At 42.0% G+C, this 19,200-nt stretch overlaps 1 protein-coding gene across 1 annotated transcript in view; it reads right to left on the bottom strand.

The window, feature by feature from the left end:
• The window catches only part of ddah1 (dimethylarginine dimethylaminohydrolase 1), a 65,560-nt gene that overhangs the window by 17,652 nt on the left and 28,708 nt on the right, over window positions 1-19,200 (bottom strand). The window contains exon 2 of the mRNA XM_070832650.1: window positions 1,035-1,134. Within this exon, the coding sequence (XP_070688751.1) occupies window positions 1,035-1,134 (100 nt within the window). The remainder of the gene's footprint in view (window positions 1-1,034; window positions 1,135-19,200) is intronic.

The following is a 19,200-nucleotide window of genomic DNA, read 5'->3' on the forward strand; positions in this document are numbered from 1 at the left end:
TACACAGCAAGTTTGCAAATTATCATTTTTCGAGGAAAATTCTGCTCAGTGCGCTGAAGCACCAGGTTATCGAGGTCGCACAGAGGAATATTTATATGAAGAATCCCGCCATGAACTTGCAGACACACAATAATCTTCTCACTAAAGCTTGTATGAGCTGAAACTGCAAAAGTACATACTCACAATTACAGCCTCTTATTTGTACTCAACTACAACAAGTGCAAACATAGTTCTTATATGAAGGTAATGGGTTACAGTAAAACCCAAGTTCAAGTGTATTATGTAGGAAATAACACATTAAAATAGGGGTTGTGAAAGACCACAACACAAAACACCCTCTTGTACAATTTTATCAGACTCAATCAGAAACATGCACATGAACAATGTGGAAAATCACAGACTCCTTCGGAAAAAGTTCTTCTTAAGCTGCTTATGAGAACCTGAGACTTACTGTACAGTTTTAAGCCAAAAATTGTGCTTATCTGTCTGCTCACTGACTGCCATACTGGAAATCAAACTAAGAGCATCCAAGCATGTAAAAGTTTTTTGTAAGATGTAACATTCACATGAAACGAGGAGAAAAGACCTTAATGACCCCATGGCGCTTTTAGGCTGGCGTGTTTCCACGTTTGTACCCAGTACAAACCGGCACAGGCAACATGGCGCTTCATCTCCAGCTAGATGCAAAAGCCAATGTTATCTAAACTTCATAGTTTCATCTGTACATTTAATCACTGTTTATTTCCCTTTGTGATGTGCTCATCCCAATAAAAACAGTGTGATCTATTGGGATCTTGGATTAGAGCTATTGAACGGCTTTTAGAGCTTCTCTGCAGCTATTTTATGCAACTATAAGATGTAAACTGCATGAATTTATAGAAAACCCACAGTAACAATGGTAGTAAGTAAATGGTAAGTAAAAGCTTCTTTTTTTTTTCCCCATATGCGGGTGGCCTCCGGTTAGTCTTTGATGTAATGGTTGGTGTAATTTTAGGTGTTCAGTGAAATACAGTGACCGAGAGAACATAACTTACCTGTAAAAAGCACATCTCCTCCATCCAGTGTGGCGTTCTCGTCAGTCATTTCCACAATGTTCAGATTCAAGTTCTTCAGGGCTTCTTTCATTGCCTCCGTCTGGTACAAACACAAGGACATAAACAGAAATACACTTAAAACATCTGTGGATATCAAACAAAAGACTGAATTATTATGGCATTCAGTTAGCTACACCACCAAATGGTCCAAAGCATCAGCATTTCCTATCTTCGGGAATATTATGATACAGTCCAGTTCTAATCAGACATCTGTAAACAAGATGATGAAAATCAGTTCGAGGATTTTCACTGGATTTCTGTCAGGCGCGGTATTTAGTGGGACCAAGATTCCTGAGATAGAGCGCAATGAAACAAAACCTTTTCTCTTCAACAGGTTACGATGACATCATTTAATGAGCCATGAAATGATGTCATTTTGGAGGAAGTATGTTAAAAGTTTTACAAGGCAGTGGCTGCGGAAAATAGGTACGGTAAAGGACCAACACAAACTCTAAAAAAAGCCTCTTCCTGTCCTCATGTTCTGGGTCATCTGTCTTTCATATATTTATAGGAAGGAAGTAAAAGGATGATTGCCACCCGGATAACATTAGCGTACATTATGAAATGCATTCCGTGGAAAGAAAATTAGGGGAAATCTACATTTCACCTGCACAGCTTCCCTGCTGAACTCGAAACCTGAGGAAAGAGCAGGTCTTTTTTTGGCTGAACATCGGCTGGTCTGCTCTCCTGTCTGACCGCCCAGTGTGATTTTACTGTCCTGTTTTTGGGGTTCCTGCGGGAGTAGTTTCCAAGGCCAGTCATGTTAGCGAGAGCATCAGTGTTTCCACAAGCCCTATCTCACTATGACCTCAGCCTGCTCACTGTGCTTTTTGGCGAACACGATGCTTCTGCTTCTCCTCATTTGTGGAAGCCCGAACCATGAGGTCATCCAGGTGGACTGCCGTGCACTTCCCAGATAACACAATAAATGCCTGCATGAGCACGCATGAATACACAAATGTACTTTCCTTACGCCTACACACACATGCATTTATGCACAAATACATACACAGTGGAGCTATAACTTTAGTTTAGACGATATACCAGGTTAAAACTGACGCAATCCTGCCGTCAACTCTATGGTCATTTTGGGAGCTGCAGTTAGTAGTGCTGTTTAATTGTATTGCATTAGGCTGACATGTATTTCTATTAATGTTACACCCTGTTTATATCAGTAAAGGTAGGCAAAACAGCACCAGCACCACAAATGATATCCTCCAAAAAGATCATAGTTAAATCAACACGTCTCTTAACCAGAGAAGTGATTATGACCGTTGTGATGGTAGAGCTTATTGAAGGACTTTTGTATTAGATATTAGTGTCAGACCGGTAGATCTAATAAAGTGGCAACAGAGTGTATGTTCAATAACAACATGCAACTATTTATTTATTAGTTTTCACAGCTGGTTGTTTGGATGACTGTCTCTTTAAATGGCTTTATGACCCAATGGCTCACAACCACAAAGGCACTTTTCCAATCTATTCCCTTTCCAGAAGTAAGACAGTGGAATCCCACAGAATAATCAAACTTTCCTCCTCCGTGTTTCATCTTCAGTGCAGGCATTCTGCTCATCTTTCTGCATCAGTTAACCAGGAAGAACACAGCGTCCTTCCAAGTAACTGGGTTCACAGATTTATTAGTGGTCTCTTAAAAGCTTTGACAGCAACAGCGTGCAGCATATTAAGTATAGGTAACAGTTAATCCCCCTCATTTTTTTGTTCGTGCATAGCGCAGGCACCACCAAAGAACTCTCTGCTTTTCATTTAGTTCGGTTTATAGCTATGTTGGGTGGCAAATGAAAGGTTGAGTCAGATTGTGAGGAAGTAAACAATCCAGGTGGTTGAGAGAGAATTGATGCTTTTGATGTTTGTTCAAGTCATGTATTATGCTGTCTTTGCTGTGACCAGCTGAGACTCCACAGCAATGAGACACAAAGTTATTCCCGCTCCATCGCAAGCGAGAAAACCTCAGTCAGTTCAAATCGTTAATGTATTAGCAAAGACCTTATCTGCACGTCTGTGCCCACCAGCAAGGCCAGATTCTCACAACAAAGCGAGAGAGCAGGCACGTAATATTTAATACCCGTCCAGATCTGTCGGAGATGTATAATTAAAAAAAACCTTTCACAACGAGGCTACACACAATATACACACTGTGCTGTGCGCCCACCATCATTATCAGTCGCTGCTTTTTCCTTTCTTCTTCTGTCTGCAGCACAGTGGAGCCTCCACTATCACAGTGGTCGTCTTCTCGGGAATCTGCTGCATGAAGCAGCTCTTTACCTCATCTCTCTGGCATTTCCTCTGACTTCACTGGAGGTGATGTGACCCAAAGGGTGTTTAGATCACCCCCCCCCATCACCATTTAAAACGTAATGGTCCCCCATACACAGACAACAGTATGGTATCTGTCTGTCGAGTGCGTGTGGTAGAGAACATCAGAGGACGTGTACATTTAGCACACGCGGAAAAGAAGATGTGGTCAAAAACCCAAGCATGGATGCCTGCGTTGAAAAAGAACTGCAATAAACTGAAGAAAGATCTACATAAGGACCATGTCACCACATTTTAGTTTGGATTATCCAGCTAAAAAAAAAGTTGCACACTGAGGAGAAGATTGAGTGTAGTGATGTAATGGTCTTGTATATACAGTTTGTGAATGGTCAGGCATACACTGACAACACCAAGATAAATCACAGCCTTACTGTAATTTATCACTTACTATATATAAACAAAGGCTGTTGTCCAAATCCAGCAAGAAAAACTAGAATAATCACACAGCCAAAATGTTAACAAAGCAGACCTTATCTCATATCAATCTGTGGCTTTAGAGCCAAGTGACATCCAGGGTATCATCCAGAGTTAGGGTTATCATTTTCCCATGACTTAAACTTTTTTTTTACATTTTACATCAGCGCCATGTATAGTTTTGGCTTGATGAACATTTCAGGCCACATGTGGTGAGAGTGACACACTCAGCTGTGTCCTTGCACTATACGACCAAGTGTGGGCCGGCTCTCCTTTCATGGCTTCCAGATTTGGCAAGTTTTGTGGGTGAAGACTTAGAGCAGTTGCTGAGCATCAGCTCCACTCCACAACACCCCAGGGTAGCTTCAGACCTGTGCCAACATCGAAAATTTGACAGGTAAGCATTGAACTTAAGGCACTGTTGGACCAAATTCATTTATTTTTCTGGGTAGTAGCACGGAGAGAAATAAGCTAAAATGGAATTGGTTCATTTTGAATTCCAAAGCTTGCGTTAAGCGGATCCTCCAATGAGGATTCGGACTGAGTAGCATCCCTCAGGACCTGCAAAGGGTAAACTGAAATGCTAAATGTCGCTGCATCTCACCCCAAATGATGCCTGGTTATTAAGATATTCTGAGAATGTGCGTGCAAATCTTGTTTGTGCTGAACAAATTCATTTGAAAAGAAAATCATCATAAAGTACCTGATCTACTATGTTTCTATAGTCTTCGGTGTTTAAACAATTACAAACTGGCACCAAAAGGCCCGACATAAACCAAACCTCCTGACACCATCATACCTCCTCCTGTCTGCGTTCTTCATGATGTTGACAGCACATTTTGATGTTCATCAGCATGTTGCTGCTGAAACTGATATGCTTGTGTGTATTTGGCAGGAGTGCACCTTTCACCTACTGTCAATACATCCACTTGAAGGTTCAGCGAGGTTCGGGTTCTGACATAACCTTCTGCAATCATCAATATCTCGAGCTGTTATATTTTGAATCAGTTTTTTCATTTTTCTTTTACCCCTGGTCATCAACAAATGTTTTGTCCACAATACTACAGCTGAATGGATGGATCACTCTGTTCTAAAAAAAAACTCTGAAACGTGGGAAAATGTCAAACCTAACTAATGTTTAGCATCAGTGGAAGTCACTTAGAAGACACCTCTTACACACTGCAAGAACAATTAGAAACTTCACCCATATCGGTCTAATAAAATCAATGCTTTGCTGTAGCTTGTATCAGAGTATTAATGCTGCCATCATGATTGACAGTGCTCTGCTAGCCGCCGCTTAGTAGGAAATCAATTAGCATGCCGCTACAGGTCCTAAATAGCTCCCCACTGATACACTGCTAATTAGAGGAGATTAAGCATGAAGTTAATGCTCCATAGTTTCCTCGTGTGATTCATATTCTAAATCCATCCAATGGGTTCGGTCACCACTTTCAGGTCCATCAATAACGGAGTCAGGTACATCTTCTCCCGTCTATTTACGGGATTGTGGAAATTATAGTGCTTATTATCAGTAAAGTGGTTGCCTTTAAAGGGAATTGACATTTTGGCAAAGACACTTGTTCACTTTCTTGCAAAGAATTAGAGAAAACTGACATCAATATTATTTCTTTATGATAAGCTGGACTAGCAGTTTTCACTTTTCCCATGTTCCTACTAAGATATGTTAACTGCTGCTAGCTGTAGATAGCTGCATGCCGTTTTCCATACAGACATGAGTGGCATTGATATTCTCATCCAACTTCAGGCAAGAAAGCAAATTTCTTGAAATGTCTTAAAACTATTCCTTTAGCAGGTGGATGCTTTTTAACTTTCAGACATTATGAGTTCCCTCATCCTTTGCCGTTTTTCTCTCTCTTTGTCTCTCACATTCCCTCTATTCTCTCTAGACCCTCGTGGCAGGGTCAAGAATGCTCCTACAGTGGCTTCTCATGCAGAGTGGCCTATTATCTCTCACTGTGAGGGACATCCAATACCCCACCCTGCCTAGGTGCCAACTCACTTTGCCAGCACCTCCTTCCCTCCCAGCCTCCTATGTTGCTCTCTTCTTCTCTCCTCTCTCCTCCTTTTCCCCTGAGTGCTTGGCCAGGCGACATGCTGTTAGCCAGCACCCTGCTTTGAATGAAAAAGGCCTTTTAAAATTCATTAGGGGCTGAGGGCTCTGAGATCCAGTCGGTCTGCCTGCCACATTCCTGCCGTTCCAGCACAGGACAGGGGAGACGGAGCAGAGAGAACAGCCTTTTATTTGGGGCTTTTTATGGACCCCTTCTCCCTTCTCTCGCCCCTGGTACCCGTGGATATCGCATTCTGCTAAAAAGGACCATCAGTCTGATAGAGCATGGTGCATTTGGAGGGGGAATAGAGTACACAACAATAGCATTCCTGGAGGTCATCCTAGCCTCCCTGCACCAGGCAACAGAGTCCCACGCTCCAACATAATGGGGATACAGCATTCCTCTGCGCCTCACACGCAAAGGAGGTTAACCTCTTTAAATGACAGTTATCAGCTGCAGCGTGTGAATTTATAAAAGAGCATGAAATCAGTGGCAATAGTTTGGTTGGTCAAGACAACAACAAGGACTTTAAGTGTGATTTTTTTCCCTCAAGTTTCTCAACTTGCTTTTTTTCCCCTTTAATTTTGCCTCAGATTAATTTGTTTAAAACTTCATTTAAACTGTGTAAAACAATATCTTAAACCTGCATTAGCCTATTTAGTGGCCACTTGGGTGAGATGGAACAAGCTCTGAACACTATATTGTTGATATATTATCCTATTATTCCCGAAGTAGGTGGGGAAGAGAAGAAGTGACAACCAAAACAATGAGTTGAAAGATGTTAAATATTTCTGTAGAGCTGAATAAAAACTGCAGAGTAGAATGATAATTGTCTGCTGGGTTGTCTGTATGAGAGACCCCTTTTCACATTACACAAAATCATTTGAACCAAAAACAAAAATATTGTGTGGAGCAGCTTTGAGATTTCTTTTAGAACCTGAAAGGACTCATGCTAAATAATCAATCAAACCTTGCAGTCTACTGATTCAAAGAGCTGCGTCCAAATTCAAATAGCTTGTACTGCATTGACGTGTGGGCACAAGTTCAAATGGTGAGTCTTGTGCGTCACAGCTGAAGCTTTGGCTGGACACCCAGGACACAGATCACAGACACAATAACAGATACGGACTTAATGCAGAGGAAAGTTGAAAGACCAGCGGAGTACATAAAGGGAATAATGACAGCATGTCAGGGCAACCGACCAAGTAGAATTTAAACTAAATGGACAAATCTCATTACCTATACAAAAACTAGGTGGATAAGGCTATCTGAACCTTTCAGGTATTAAGTGTCTGACGTCATGGAAGAAAGAGAGATGATTCCCTTTGTTTGCTAAGAGGAGTAAGTGCGGTTAAATGGCTCAATGATAGATTTGTCAAAGGTTTGCCATGAGCAGCTGTTTCACTGTGTGATTCTTTAGAAAGAGCGTCTGAAGACTGGAATAAGTGGCAGCCGTGAGGGAGAAAATCTACAGAGACTGTAATGAGGTTCTGACAGGGCTATTGTTACATTCATACAGCTCTTACACTCCATTGCTCACACACACACACACACACACACACACACACACGCACATTAAACACAAAGGGGATGCACACAATAAATGTATTAATATGAAAGTGTGAATTTCTGCTATCTGAAATCAGTACTGCATTTTTTGCAGGTAATCACAAGGGACACACAAAATACTCGTCACACAAGTGGATGCATGCAGTCTGACGCTGTTAGTGCTTAAAGGTCCCAGTCACCCCTTCCCTTCAGGCTTTCCTCCAAAGCCACTCCCCCACAACACACAAGTGCGAACCTCCTGACTACAGCTGGAGGACAATAGTGATGTCCACAATAGTGATGATAAGACTGCCCGCCACCACGGCTCTGTGGCTCTCGTTCGTTCTGGGCACAAGAGCTGACTGACTGCCTCTTCAATTCAATGCCACAATCGTATCACAAGACAAGCAAAATAGGCATCAGTCACAGACCTTTAGCTGATAGTTACTGCAGATTGTGTGCTTTGTGCTGCTGGGTTAGCTCCATGGTTATGGTCTGTGGTTAGCTCACCATATGAGAGTCTGCTGCAGGACGCAAATTTGGCTCTGGAAGACTCAGGCCATGGGCAGCGAGTGCCCAGGCAGAATGCGGCAGGTAGGCAGGTATGTAGGTAGAAATACAGGTCAGCTGGCCAATCATTTCATTGGGCTGAATGATTTGATTGGACAGGTTTATTACAGGCATTTGCGAACCAGGGACCATCTATTTTTTTTGTTAAACCATTTCATGTGCTGTTGGGCTGCTGAATTTTATAATATATAACAAATAAATTCCTCTAAAATAAGCTACAGACTCTGCCTTCATTTCAATACATAGTGCACATTTCTTCACTTTCAGACTCGCAAATATTTCTTGCTTTAATCCGTGTGCTGTCATGGTGGTCAAAGGGCACATTCCTAAAGGGAACGTACTGCGAGGGTAAGTGCTGTCACAGCCTGTAACTAAAGTATGAAATGACAACAACTCATTTAGTAGCAGCCAAGAGAAAACAAACCCTCCATGGCCTGTCCTTGCGTTATCCAAACAAATCCTTGGTGTATGTTGGAACATACCTGTGGTTAACCAAGCCATGACATCCCCCCTCTCTTGCAATCGCCCCCATCATCTTAAGGATTACATAAATGTTGAGAAGTAGGTCAATGTGAAGGCGTGCACAGTTAACAGTAGCAGATTTGGAGTCCCTCCACCACATCGACCACAAGGATCTGGCAGTCTGCCTTGGTAAAAGAGCTGTTTCAGCCAAACCTACTGCACTGTCAGACTGCTTTCACTTGGGCTCCCAGGATATCAGGGCTAAATTGGGTGTTTTCACCATTGTAAAAGCATGTGTGTGCGTATAAGTGGTGCTGAGAAAGGCTGCAGTGCCCTTCATGTAATGACACAAAAAAAAATGTGAATGACTATGTAGAGACTAATCAAACAGAAATACAGACTTGTCCATAATTAGCTTTCTATCAATGCTCTAGTGGCTGTTCATAATCTTCACATTTTCATATCGAATTTTAAATGGAAAATCTAATTTAAAAGAGAACACTAAAATTACTTCTTATCATGAATCTTTCAATGAATATGGGTCTCAATTTGGGTCCTGGGATAATTTCTGGAATTTACCACGAAACAGAAGTAGTATTCTGTCATTTGTGTGGAAAGGGTTGTTACATTAAAACAATATCTACCTCCATGCGACTGGACAATATAGGTCCCATTTTCCGAATTGATCTTAAATCTAAGAGACCATAAAACCTCTTACACATCCTTAAAGATTTGTAGCATGTTACTGATAAGCATTTTAACAGCTGAGGGTCTCAGAAAGTATTACAGATTAAGGATTACTTCCGTTGAATAATGCATGTAGAATCACTCTTGGATAAAACTCTTAACCTTTGAGATCATCCGTTATCAGGAAAGAGGGCCCTGCACATTTCTAAGCAGGACAGCAAATGCATCGGGAAGTTGCGGTAACCGTCAAATATTCAGTAAGAAGCAGTTAACGAGGAGGAAAACGCAAAAGGGAAATACTGAGAAACCTCATCAATAAAGGAGGAGTGACTTACGCAACATCCTGTACTGTAACAACACAAGCAGTGCAGAGTACTGCGAAAATAAACAGAAATATGAGTCTGTTTGACAAGTCCAAAGTCTGTCCCAGAGCAAATAAAGTGCTCACTCCAATCAGCAGGGCTGTAAAGAATGTGTCTGCTGCCTACCTCTCACTGTGATGGCTCCACAAATACAGGAGAGCTGCAGGCTAGGAACTGTTGGAAAGCAGAAGGATGGAGGCTGTTGGTTACGAATGGACGTGAGCCTCCGCCGTGGGGAAAAACAGAGGGGGCTTCAGTAAATACATCTCCACTTGGCACCGACTCCTCCGTGTTTATTGGGTTTGACCCCCACAGGCTGGACCTTTACACCCAAACAAGGGGGGAAAGCTAATAAACTCGCCTACCTCATGGAGAAATAACAGTTCACCCTTCCCTCGCTAGCTTTCCTCTATCTGATAAAAAAAAATGACACCTTATCAAACATACTACACTACGTAAAAATCTGGCTAGATTTACTACATATTACGCTCACAACCAAGAATTCATGCTGGATTGCTGCTTTTTGGCAGCCCCTACAAGCACTGCTGCAACGCAGGCCTGTTGGACGTCAGCAATAGTTGTTTGGACGAACAGCTTGCATGCCCGCTAGGTCGCCCTGCTCTATACCACCGACAAGCACACGCTAATAAAATGCTTTTACGACCAAGATTTCCTGTGCTGTATGACATCAATTGGAAAGAAAGTGAAATATTCCAAAGATCGGAGGCCTAATGCAAACACAGAGTGCTAGCTTGGTTAAAGGTCGTTCCACTTTCCTCTAACATTTTAAACAAGGCTATAAAGCTCCTCAGCTCCTCTCTGATAAACTGAGATTTACACTTTTAGCCATTAACCTGATGCTATTATCCAAAGCAATAAAACACCAACAGCCTAAATAGTGAAAAATCATCATTCAACATTATACCTACTAGCACTAACAGTTGGTGTTGTCCATGTTGGGAACAACATATAGAGAATAAAATGATACAGCCCCCCCTTTTTTTTGTTGTTGAGGGTAACCCAAGTGGGAAACCCAATTCGCTGTCATCTTTGGCCTACCTGGGCTGATAGACACAGGACCACCCACGTCTTTATAAAGGGTGACGAGGCTGGGAGTTCAAAGTGAGCATGTTATGCATGTCAATCACTTCTTATGCTGCAGTGTAAGTATAAAGTCTGTGTGTGGGCACGAGGCCATAAAGCACTGTAGCATCTATAGTACTCAGGAAGAACAATACCAGTGGTTTTGCAGGTTTCGTCAATTTGCTACAAATCAAAACTAAGCACTTTGCAACCCACGCCATGCCACACCACACATTTAAATTCAAGCCATCTACTGGTTTCTATTGATTTCAAAACAAATTAAAATCTATGAGCAAGTTCAAATTGATTGAAACCTACTTGGATTGTGTGGGGCACTACATCACACTGAAAATCAAGTCTTTCTTTTTAAACAAATAACATAACGATTAGGGGTTAGTGACATTCATCCTTTTCAAACTCAATCAACAGTTTGTTAATCAACTTTCATACTGAATAGAAATAAATGGAAGCCAGTGGATGTCTGGAAAAGTAGCAAAACACATTAAAAAGTATAAAGCTGCATCAATGGTGGGCAATAATGTAGCATATACATGATGTTCAGGTTACAGCGGACAATCTACAGATCCTACCGTTTCCACTGGAACTACATTCTACCAAAGAAGTAGTCCCTATAAAAACAGTATCCTATGCAACAGGGACATAATGCATAAAATGCATTAGCATTTTTTCAAATGTAACCTTTAACACTGTGAGCACCACGAACAAAATTCCACTCATCTTTTTTGTATTAGTTTAGCAGAGGAAACCTCAGACAGAGAAGCCTGACCTGGACAACCATTATAATCTGAATGGCCTGATAGCACTGGAGTTAAATCAAGTAAAATAAATTTCAGTTGTAATGCTTTACAATCTGCCATTGACATTCCCTTGATTCAAATAAGAAATATCTCCAGAGGAGAAAGTAAAACAAATAAATAGGTGAAATAACCGTTTAAGGAAGTAAAATTTGCTAACAAGTGTCATGGTCCTTTAACAAGTTGGGAAGAAAGTGTGGGCTTGCCTGAAATTTCTAGAAGCTGTTGCTGAACAATTAAATCAGACTGCACTGGATGACATTTGACAGGATGAACTGATGTAAGACGGTAATATGCTTAAGAAGACATCTGCCAAAAAGGTTTTGTGGAAGTCCATATGGTTTAGGACCGAAAAGGGAACTCAAAGTTGAATGGAAAGTGGAATGCCTGACGAGTGTCACCAGAAGTCATTTCCCATAACCTGTCAGGCTTTCCGAGCTCTGCGGTTAACTGACTCTTATTACCCTCACAGAATCAAAACTTGGCACCCATCTCACGTGTACCAGAGGATGATTCAATTGAGATGATTTGAGTAGGAATCCCCATTGTGTTTGTTTTTGTTCCACGGGTTGAGGCCCCTGGAAAGTCAAAGTAAAAATACCCAGAGCTCCCACATATTTAAGCTGTTTCAACATTTGTGAGGCCCAAGGTGTGCCACAGAACAGAATGTCCGACCAAACACACTCTACGAAGGTTTGTCTGAATTTATGTGGCCTGGAGCCTGACCTACCATGGCCTTTTCTAGGGGAGGAGGAAGACAAGTTTAGTGCTTTGAGTGCAGTGCAAGGCAGGGAGTAGAGAGCTACGGGAATGGTTGAATAAGAAGGCGGAGAAGTTTGGGTGAGTCACGTAAAGTCAAAGTATTTGTTAAAGGCTTCCCCCTCTCTCTCTTCCCTCCCACGCAGGGAGTCCTCTTAGTGTATGGCGCTACCTTGCTCAGAGAGGAACCCCCGGCTAAAAGGGCAGGAAAGCCACACGAGTGAGGAGGCAGGATAAGAGGAGTTATAGTCAGAGAATCTGGACCTCACCGGATATGAGGAGTGTGACTGACAAGGCCTCTTCCCCAGAAAATTCCTCCCACCGTGTGCTCCAACACTGTCAGTTTTTGTTCAAGCTGTTCACATTCTGAATATCTGCGAAAAAAGCAAACCTGACTTTGGCGGTGTGCCTGTATAACCTCAGCATCTGACCACCTCTTGAAGCCACGCATACTGTCTAGATTGTAAAAAATAAAATCTGTTTGTCTTTTCACATCTGCATTCTTTTCATTGTTGAGGTGTTCCAGCAGTTGTTCCTCTTTGCTCTGTCCAGAATACTAAAAAGAGCATGGAAACACGGTGCCTTCTGCAGAAAGAAAACACCATCATACCACACGGTTACACCCACGATTTCCAAAGAATGTAATGGATGTGTTCCCAAAGGGAAAAAAGCAGAGTTTGCCAGGCAAAGTACAGACTAACTGTCCATTATGAGGGATTTCCCAAAACAGCCATGTGAAGTTAGATGTATGGGAGGGGCTGGTATGGAAAAATGAGGAAAAGGACTATGTGTTTTAATCTTGCAAGGGAAAAAAAACAAGATGGGCCAAAAGGTTTCCCATAAATGTTAATGAAGGGCTTTCCCAGAAATTTTTTTTCCTCCTTTCAGCATGAAACAAGAGGTCAGGTGCTAATGTTAACCAGCAGTGCTGGATCCAGGGATCTGCCTTTAAAGTACAATAGAAGAAAACCATGTGGAATTAACCATACTGGAGGGATTTTGAAGTGAGGTAGCTAGCTTTGCATGATGATGTGTTAGAAGAGCTAAGCAGGCCTCGTGCACAGAGAAGCACACAATGCTGAGAAAAGCCAAGAAAAGGGAGCCATTTCCTACTTTTAGAAATGGCATAATTTGCACACAAGTAAACTTCTGTAATGTCTCAGGTATGTTTTCCAATAGCTAATGCTGCACTGTAGCTGTTACTGTGAATATTTAGAAGTTTGATGTTGGTTTTTAGTTGTTTGGTGAACACAGGCTGACATACTGTGTACGGTACACTGCATAGTAACTCAGGATTGTGGTTTTCATTTATTTTTCAGGGTGGCTGAAATTCTTCTGCTGGCTTGCTGACTTAATTTGGCTTCTGGTCTTCACATTGGCATATCTAAAGCTTGTAACATCATCTTTCAGAATCAATACCTACCTCAGAAGAACACAAGTGCAAGCCCAGGGTGGTAAAAGCATCTTCAGTCGTCTCTGGTGTCGAGAGGGAAGTTTAGCATACCACAGATTACCGTTTTATCTAATAGAGGAGCTCCAGGACAAATTCAACAACTTATCTGTGTTTTAAAGAATCCATTAAATAGCCTGAGTGACACCACGTAACTGCGCCCTAACCCTGTAGCATTTAGTGAATGACTGCACCAGCCTGATGTCAGAGTTACAACATCATTTTGTAACATTTCACGTAAAGATGTGCAAAACTACACATAAGACAGTTACTGAGCAGTGACCGGGAACCAAATCAGAAACTGCACTGGGATTTGCTTTGAATGCATGAATGGGATAATGAGAGAATTGAGGCATCGTGGAACTGACTCTGCCACTTTCTTCTGTTGCAGAACACTAACCACTTCAGCCAAATTAGAAAATTAAAATGACTCCCGTGCTGTTGGCCAGAGTGATCACTACCTCTGCTGAAAGCAAAATCAAGAGCACTCAAGCTGAACCCAAGGACTACATTCTCTACTTCAGTATTTAAGTATTTAAGAGCATTTAAGCTCTTAAATAGGGCTGCAGTGCACACCTTTTATTTTCTTTGATAGTGTGACAATCCACAAGTTTTTACTTCACAGTTGCGAAATGCCAGGAAAGACAATAAAAGCAAGTGTCACTGGTACAAAGTGAGCTTAATGGTTCTGTAACTGAAACGAAGCATTAGTGTTTCCCAACTAAGTGTCATGATAGAGACAAAGAGCAGAGACAACTGAACTCATAAAATGTTAATATTGCTTTTAAATATCCCATTAGGACAAAACCATTTGACTGTTCTACCCTCAGTCAGTAAAGCATCAGGTGATTCCATTATGTCAGTGTGTAACGCTGCCCGTTTTGGAGGGAGGATAGCAGTTAGTTACTTGTACACATTTACTGTCCAGACAGTTTTACTACAGTTAATATTCTAAACCCTTGTATCACTGAAAAGACGCCATAACTGCATCATTATACGTCTATGCCAAGATAGACTGTAAGATGTGTGTCATTCTCCATTGGTCCAGCTTATTAAAACTCAGGACTGATGTCATCATTGTGGACTACAGCTGCTTGAGGATGACTAAGATGATAAAATGCTGAATAAAAAAAGATTTTACTGGTTGTGGGGCCTCCATGTACTTTCAAACTAAAAAGAACAAAACCTTACAAAGTTCCAGACAGCCAGTGTCTTTTTTTTCTCCACACATTGTTTACTTAAAGTAGCTATGATCATTTTTTTTTTACTGACGTATTGAATGACAATGTGAAAACAATGCGAAAGCGGTCGCTTGTATGATGAACCTACAGAGAATTAACCCCCAAATCTGCAGCTCCATCAGCTTTTGCAGCTTTACAGTGAGTTTAGGCCATGCCATGCTTGTCTGTTAGCATCCTAGTCACTCTGCCACCTAGCAAAACACCGAGCGTATCATTCCTCCATCATCTAGCTAACGAGTCTGAAACCAGCCCCTGGCAGTCTCCTTCTGCTTTCCTGTCAGCGATCACAGGCTGCCAGCAGTCAGGCCCGTCCAGCTATGTCTTTGAAGCTGCACATGTAACCCATGTGTGTGTCTAGGAGGGCCACAGCCACTCCCCTCCCTTACCTCGCACCGCTGAGGCCCGGGCTCACAAGGCCACAGAGCTCGCCCCTTACCCTCGGGCCTCCATGCAAAAACATCGCCACTGCTGCACAGAAACGAGACAGACTGTAATGGAAACGGCACACTTTCCAGACACTTGAGGGAATAGCAAGCATCTCCGCCTAAGCCCCGTCGAAAAAACATACAGACTACCAACCCTCCTCGCCCCCCCGTCCCCCCCTGCTCATCTGGACAACGAGACATCTCGTCTTTCAGGAAATAACTGGGCAGGTTTCATAATGATTAGAACTCATTATAGATAATAAACCCTCAAGTCAAGAGGATTCTTCAATGATAGAAAAAACAATGAAAAACCTAATTCGTGAGATTCATGCTTATTTTTAGTGATGCAAGGTTCTGCTGTATTGCACACTTTACTTTGGGAGTGCATACATTCCTTATACTCATATTTCAGTGTTTTGTGTTGCATACTGATCATTCTATGATTCAGGAGGTGAATCACAAGGTGGAAGTCTAGACCTCCAAAGGAGTCACAGGATAGCTTATTATCATAATGCATATTTTTCACACTGTTGAATCTTTCTTGTGAGTGTGTGTCTCTCATGGAATTTGCAGCCTCATCCGTGTACCTGCCAGGTTTGGGGAATGTGTTTTTACTTTGGCGGGCAGACACTGTAATAGACAAGGCTGTCATTAGTCTTATAAAGTCCAGACGTGATAATAGCTGACACCTGTATTGTAGTGCACAAATGATTAGTTGCTGAATAGTTTAAGCAATCATCAAAAAAACTGAATTTAATTGGATTACCAATTTAGTCTTACACGGCATGATGGTAAATTAAATATCTTTGTGACATTTAGACTTGCTTGTTTTGCTGGTATGAGACAAAATAAGCAATATGAGTTCATATTATATGCTGACGGGCATTTTTCACTATTTTCTTACAAAGCAAACGATTAATCAGTTAATTCCCAAAGTAATCAGCAGGTGAATTGATAATGAAAATAACCGTTGGCTGCAGCCCCACTGTATAGTGTACAACATCATCAGGACTGTTTGTGCACACAAAAACAAGGACCCATTGAAACTGGGGCTGAGCTGTAACTTCAATCAAACGCTGAACACACACACACACACACACACGGTGTTAATCTACAGAATTAGTCCAAATGACCTATTTCACACTAGAATACAGACATCAGAAACTGGGATGCAGTTTCAGACAGCTTTTGACCTCACCAGTAATCCAATCTAGGGGTTAAATTAGGACATTAACTGCACATGCAGAGTAGTTATGAATCCTGCTTTTGGTGCCAGGATATAATAATAATAATAATCTTAAAATGCCAGATTTTAAAAACAGCAATGTCAATGAAGCAGTGTTGAAGTGTTGTCCTGGCATCTCCTATAGGTGAATTAAAGATTAGAGAAGAAGCTATAAGGTGAAGAAGTGTGTCACTCCCTCCCCCCTCCTTCATTTCACCATTATAGAAGTGGATCACATTTCGACCTCCCCTCTCAACCAGCCTCCTTCCATCTGATAACATATAGTGCTGTTCAGAAGCTCTTAAACCTCACCATTCTTGACATTCCCAGGATTCTGGATGGTGTGACCTCATTGGGTGAGCGAAGCTGGTAGGAAAATAGCCCCCGGCCGAGCCTTTGCTTCAACATGGAAAGTTAAGCTAACAAAGAATGCATGACTATGTGCAAACTTGACTATGGCTGCACTTGTGAGAGAAAACAACATGTTTTCCTATGTGAGCTTGATTTCACTCCAATGTGCAGTTTATTCTGTAAGTGCAAATGCCAAATGTAGGTGTGTGCATCTGTACGGTTCAAGATCGTCTCGTCTGAGTGAAATGTTTGTATGTACTACATGCACACACACACACACACACACACACACACACACACACACACACACAACACTCAAATACTCACTGACACTGCACCTATCTGCACCTTTGAAGAACTGCGTCAGACGAATGAGGCAACTGTGCCAGATTAAATTTGATAACCTCAAAAATTTTAGTCTTACTGCTGCAAAATTATATGTAATAATATTCAAACAGCAGGGCATGTTATCCGTCCTACTGGATCTGTAAAATATAATTTTGATATTTGCTGCGTTTTATCTCCGTTTTGGTCTCCATGAACTCCATTGCGACTCAGTTTGGTAGTTGCTTGATGTTTTGGTTTATTTCATCTCTTTGCTGATTCATGCTGGCAGTAAAAACTTGGCTTGCAAGAGCTTGTTTACTGGAAACTGCTGCCTACAGTTTTATATGGAACATTTATGAGAGCCGTGAGACTCAATTGTGAAGTCCTCAGCGTGTGTACGCTGGAGACGCAACACAGTGAGCTAAAAGCTGCATACAAACAACCCTATTCACAAAAAACACGGAATCACTCGATTCAAAGACGGCATCGAAAACCAAGAGGACGAAGAATCAAAAGGCTTAGAAGAGGAAAGATGTGCAGGTAGATGTGGATGCAGAGGAGCAGCAGATGGAGGAGGATGAGGGGGAGGATGTAGAGGAGGCGGCAGCGTGCTAATGCTTGTCGCAGTTCTGACGGTAGAAAGCAATTATATGGCCTTTTGCTTTATGGAATGTTCTTGGAATACAGAGCAAAGCGATCCATTAGGTTTGCTAATCAAGGTGAGTGCGTGCGTGCGTGCGCGTGTTTGTGTTTGTGTGTGCGAGCGAGGTGCATGCCTCTCACTGGAGCACATAATTACTAGCTGGTGATAAAAAGAGGAGAAGGGGGCATTGTGGGATAGCTGTGGCCTGAGTCACCATTTGTACCAGGGTTTATTGAATGACCATAGGTGGACATGATTAACTACATAGTTGGGAGCTCAGGTATGCACCGTATGCACACACACACACACACACGCTAAATAATACTTAATCAAATAAATACCAGAAATTGTAAATGCTTAGAAGAATGGCACACGTATGGATAGAATGTCACATTGCTTAAAATGTGCAGCATGTACACATAGACAAACCACAAAATTCAGAGCGATCAGCACGCCAAGCCAAAAAAAATGGAAAGCTGTTTGTACTCATAACCAGGCTCTGAAAACATTCATTTAGTCAGGCTCTGCTGAATCATTTACCAAAACTGAGGTGGAAAAAAATATATAAGCATGGAGTCTGGCTTTTACGTAATGCCAGCAGCCAGTCAGTCAGAACCACAGGATGCATACAGGGAAGCAGAGAAAACAAACACTGAAGGATGTCCTTTCTGCATACTTGATGCTTTTCCCAGCCACAAATACCAAAGTTCGCCCGGGACGCTGCAAAACAGATTCACTCTAGACCGACCTGCGATTTTACCTTATAAGGGTTTGAATGCTTTGGGACTTAGGTTGTGTGTATATGTGTATACGTGTCTGTCTGTGCGTAGGCATGCAGAGGGAGCTACGTTAAGTTTAGGGGAGAATATTTCACAGCTGGTTAGTCTTTGTTATCATCTAGAGATGGTGTTTCTGGCAGCATCAGCGGTGGTTTAGGAAAGCTTAAAGCAGATGAGGAGAAAATTCCACCGTTACCACTTGGTCAAACATCGTTCCATTCCAGCGGCCTGTGCCAGCAACACACACACAAACACAAACACAGGAAACCTCCTGGTGGTAGGTCTGAACTGGAACATTGCTGGAATTCTAGCAGCGTCGATCCAAAGCCTCCCTACCTCTGCAGTTCTTGAAGATTCTGCACAGTTAAGGACAATAAATACTCTGCTGTCTGCTCCACCGCTGCAGGATGAGAAGCACTCAGTGCATCACAGATGATGTACCTCTCTGAACATTTTTATTTTCTACCTTTGGTCTACTTTGCCCTTTTTGCAGGTGGATTTTTTTTCTAATTAAAAAAAAGGGCTCCCCTGCTGATAAACCCTCAATCACCTACTTGGA

The sequence above is a fragment of the Pempheris klunzingeri genome, chromosome 6, assembly GCF_042242105.1.
Source record: "Pempheris klunzingeri isolate RE-2024b chromosome 6, fPemKlu1.hap1, whole genome shotgun sequence".
Lineage (NCBI taxonomy): Eukaryota > Metazoa > Chordata > Actinopteri > Acropomatiformes > Pempheridae > Pempheris > Pempheris klunzingeri.